This window comes from Hippocampus zosterae, chromosome 2, assembly GCF_025434085.1.
Source record: "Hippocampus zosterae strain Florida chromosome 2, ASM2543408v3, whole genome shotgun sequence".
Taxonomy (NCBI): Eukaryota; Metazoa; Chordata; class Actinopteri; order Syngnathiformes; family Syngnathidae; genus Hippocampus; species Hippocampus zosterae.
Genome location: NC_067452.1, coordinates 39,769,366 through 39,772,120, shown reverse-complemented (window position 1 = coordinate 39,772,120; position 2,755 = coordinate 39,769,366). Strand labels below are relative to the sequence as shown.

General features: G+C 46.2%; 1 protein-coding gene across 1 annotated transcript; it reads right to left on the bottom strand.

Moving 5' to 3' along the window:
* Positions 1-110: 110 nt before the first annotated feature.
* Positions 111-2,755, bottom strand: rpl32 (ribosomal protein L32). Its single transcript, XM_052057811.1, has 4 exons — positions 2,597-2,755; positions 1,930-2,030; positions 1,645-1,826; positions 111-275 (listed from the first exon to the last, which is right to left on the bottom strand). The coding sequence occupies exons 2-4, from the start codon at positions 2,023-2,025 to the stop codon at positions 146-148; spliced, it is 408 nt and encodes a 135-aa protein (XP_051913771.1). The 5' UTR covers positions 2,026-2,030; positions 2,597-2,755; the 3' UTR covers positions 111-145.

Sequence of the window (2,755 nt, the reverse complement as noted above, 5' to 3'; positions counted from 1 at the left end):
AACAAAACGTGTATTTCATCGCAAATACCACCACGTGAACTTGTCTTCTTGAAACTTCCACGATGAGTAAGGTCCCATGAAGCGAATGAAAAGAAAATGCATGAACAAGATTCCATTGGAAAGTATTTTATTGCGGAGAGGCAGTTTATTCGTTCTCCTCGCTCCTGAGCCTGGCGTTGGGGTTGGTGATCTTGATGGCCAGCTGAGCTGCCCTCTCCACGATCACCTTCCTGTTCTTTGACGAGACGTTGTGGGCGATCTCGGCACAGTGAGTCCTGCGGGGTGGGGGTGTCAAATCATGCTCCGTTAATGTAACGAGATTCATTGGCACCCTCCCGCCCCCACACACAGACACATTTATGGGATCCAAAATTCACAGAAAGGCTCATTCCAGGTGGAGCTATTTTTAAACTTGGCTAACTATACCCCGACCCCAACTGGTCGCCAGACGGCCGCAGGGCACGTAGAGACAAACGACCATTCACACCCACATCGTCACGGAGTGGGAACCGATCCCACGCCACCCGCACACAATTCCGGCGAGTGGACCACGACACCATCGGGACTACTTCAATTTCGCATGTTCCAGGGAATAACACGATGCATGAACGTTTTCCTGCACTTTTTCAGCACTGATTTTATGTAGGCATCAGAGTTCTGACTCACACCCAAAATTGGTGTTTGCTATTTATTTACCATTTAAGTGGCGAATCCCAAAACAACTCAAATGGCTTACGAATTGTACTTTCTGGCCCCAAATACACCAGTGTAAAAAAATAATAAAAATGGTAAATGGAGTGCACTTATAAAACCACACCATGTTGTCTAAACCTCCTCTTCACTTTTTGAAAATGTTTTGGAGTGTACCGCCATGCACCAACACAGCCGTATTAACCAACGGAAAGGTTTTCCTTTTTACTTGAAAAGAACTTACTTGAACCTTCGGGATAGCTCACCGTACACTGGCCAACGGGGTGTCCTTTCGAGCCAATTTTAAATTCATCCGCCCGTGTCATACAAGCTGCTAGCTAGCCCGAAGCTAACCGGGGTGATTTTGCATTTTATCTCCTCTGCTAAGGCCAACAGTGAGCAAACAAAGTCGTTGCCGCGCTGTCTAGCTTAACAGTTGAATTCAGCGAGCTTGCACACACGACACACAATGGTGCGCATATCGGAGCAACCCTTGCAGAGAGTTCTGCGGCTTCCTATGGTCTGGGCATGTCGCCGCTTGGAATTGAAACGGATTTACACGGGATAGGAGAAGTAAACCAATCTCTTTTTTCGTTATTGGACGCGACAGCTTCTTGTTTACTTTCCAATTTAGCTTGTAGCAGCCGTACGCACATGGTCGGCTTGATGTCTCTGATCCGCCGGTGAAAGGACACTTGGAGTCATTGCAAACGGCTTCAAACAACAAAGCGTGTGCAGGAAAAGTGGTTCCGATTGCATGCCTGTCCGTGTTTCATGTGATGTCTTGCGTCATATTATTTTGCTATTTTATATTATCTGTGTTATTAGCTGTTAGGAAAGCGCTGTATAAATAAAGTTGAATATAAATAAGTATCCAAAACAGTATGTTCAACTGTACTTTAAGGAGAATATCATGAACAGCAAAACAATAAGTAGGTTGACGGTGTAACTTACTTGTTGCTCATCATCAGAACTTCCAGCTCCTTGACATTGTGCACCAGGAACTTCTTGAAGCCACTTGGCAGCATATACTTTGTCTTCTTGTTACTACCGTAACCGATGTTGGGCATGAGCATCTGCCCCTTGAAGCGCCTGCGGACCCTGTTGTCGATACCTCTGGGCTTGCGCCAGTTTTTCTGTTTGGAGACAAGCGACGGGTTATTTGCACCTTTTAAGGTACGTCCTCACCAGTAGGTTGACAACAATGATGGTTGCACTTCTGACACGATCGTAACTTACCGCAATCTTGACATATCGGTCTGATTGATGGCGAATGAACTTCTTGGTTCTTTTCTTGACTATTTTGGGCTTTGTGAGGGGTCGGAGGGGTGCCATTGTGACTGAAATGGGAAATCAAGTGTTTGCGTTAAGACAACTCTTTGAATGGCACCGTAACTACAGATGAGGCCAAAAAAAATAACGTTATGCTAGTGAATTATCCAAACCAAACAACAGACTTCAACATCATTCATGCAACATCGCTCGAAAATCAAGTAAGGCCAATAATGCGGAGTTCAAATGGCACCGCTTCACGGGTATATTGACGACCCTGTGGACCTGGCTCACGTTTTTTCAGCTCAGATCGACGTGAAGTTAAAGAAGCGAATGAGCATTGGGGAGGAAACGAAAAGGACAGCAACTTTAGCGCCACTCGTAGGTGTCAGAGGAGTTCCTAGAAGCGGGCCTCAAATTAAACTTGACATGGCAAGACGTGAAGAACGGCTAGCAGCCGGCCATTAGCGTTAGCGGAGGGCACCTCGCGCCACAAAACATAAGTCATGTCGTTTGGTAAAGGTTCATTTCATCAGATGCACGCGGGGAAAACATACATAACTCATTGCGAGGAAGCATAGAGTGTATTCAGAGGCACAAATTGGGTGGATTGTAACAGATTCCATCGACTCACCCGCCGATGTATTTCCGAAAGGGAATCCACCGACACCGGAAAAGAAAGAAAAGGACTTCCGCGAGTGCTGCAGAGACTCATGGGAACTGTAGTCCACAACGACCAAAGTCACGTTCGTCTTCTTCTTTTGGATTTGTCGTGGCGCTCGGTAATCAACGG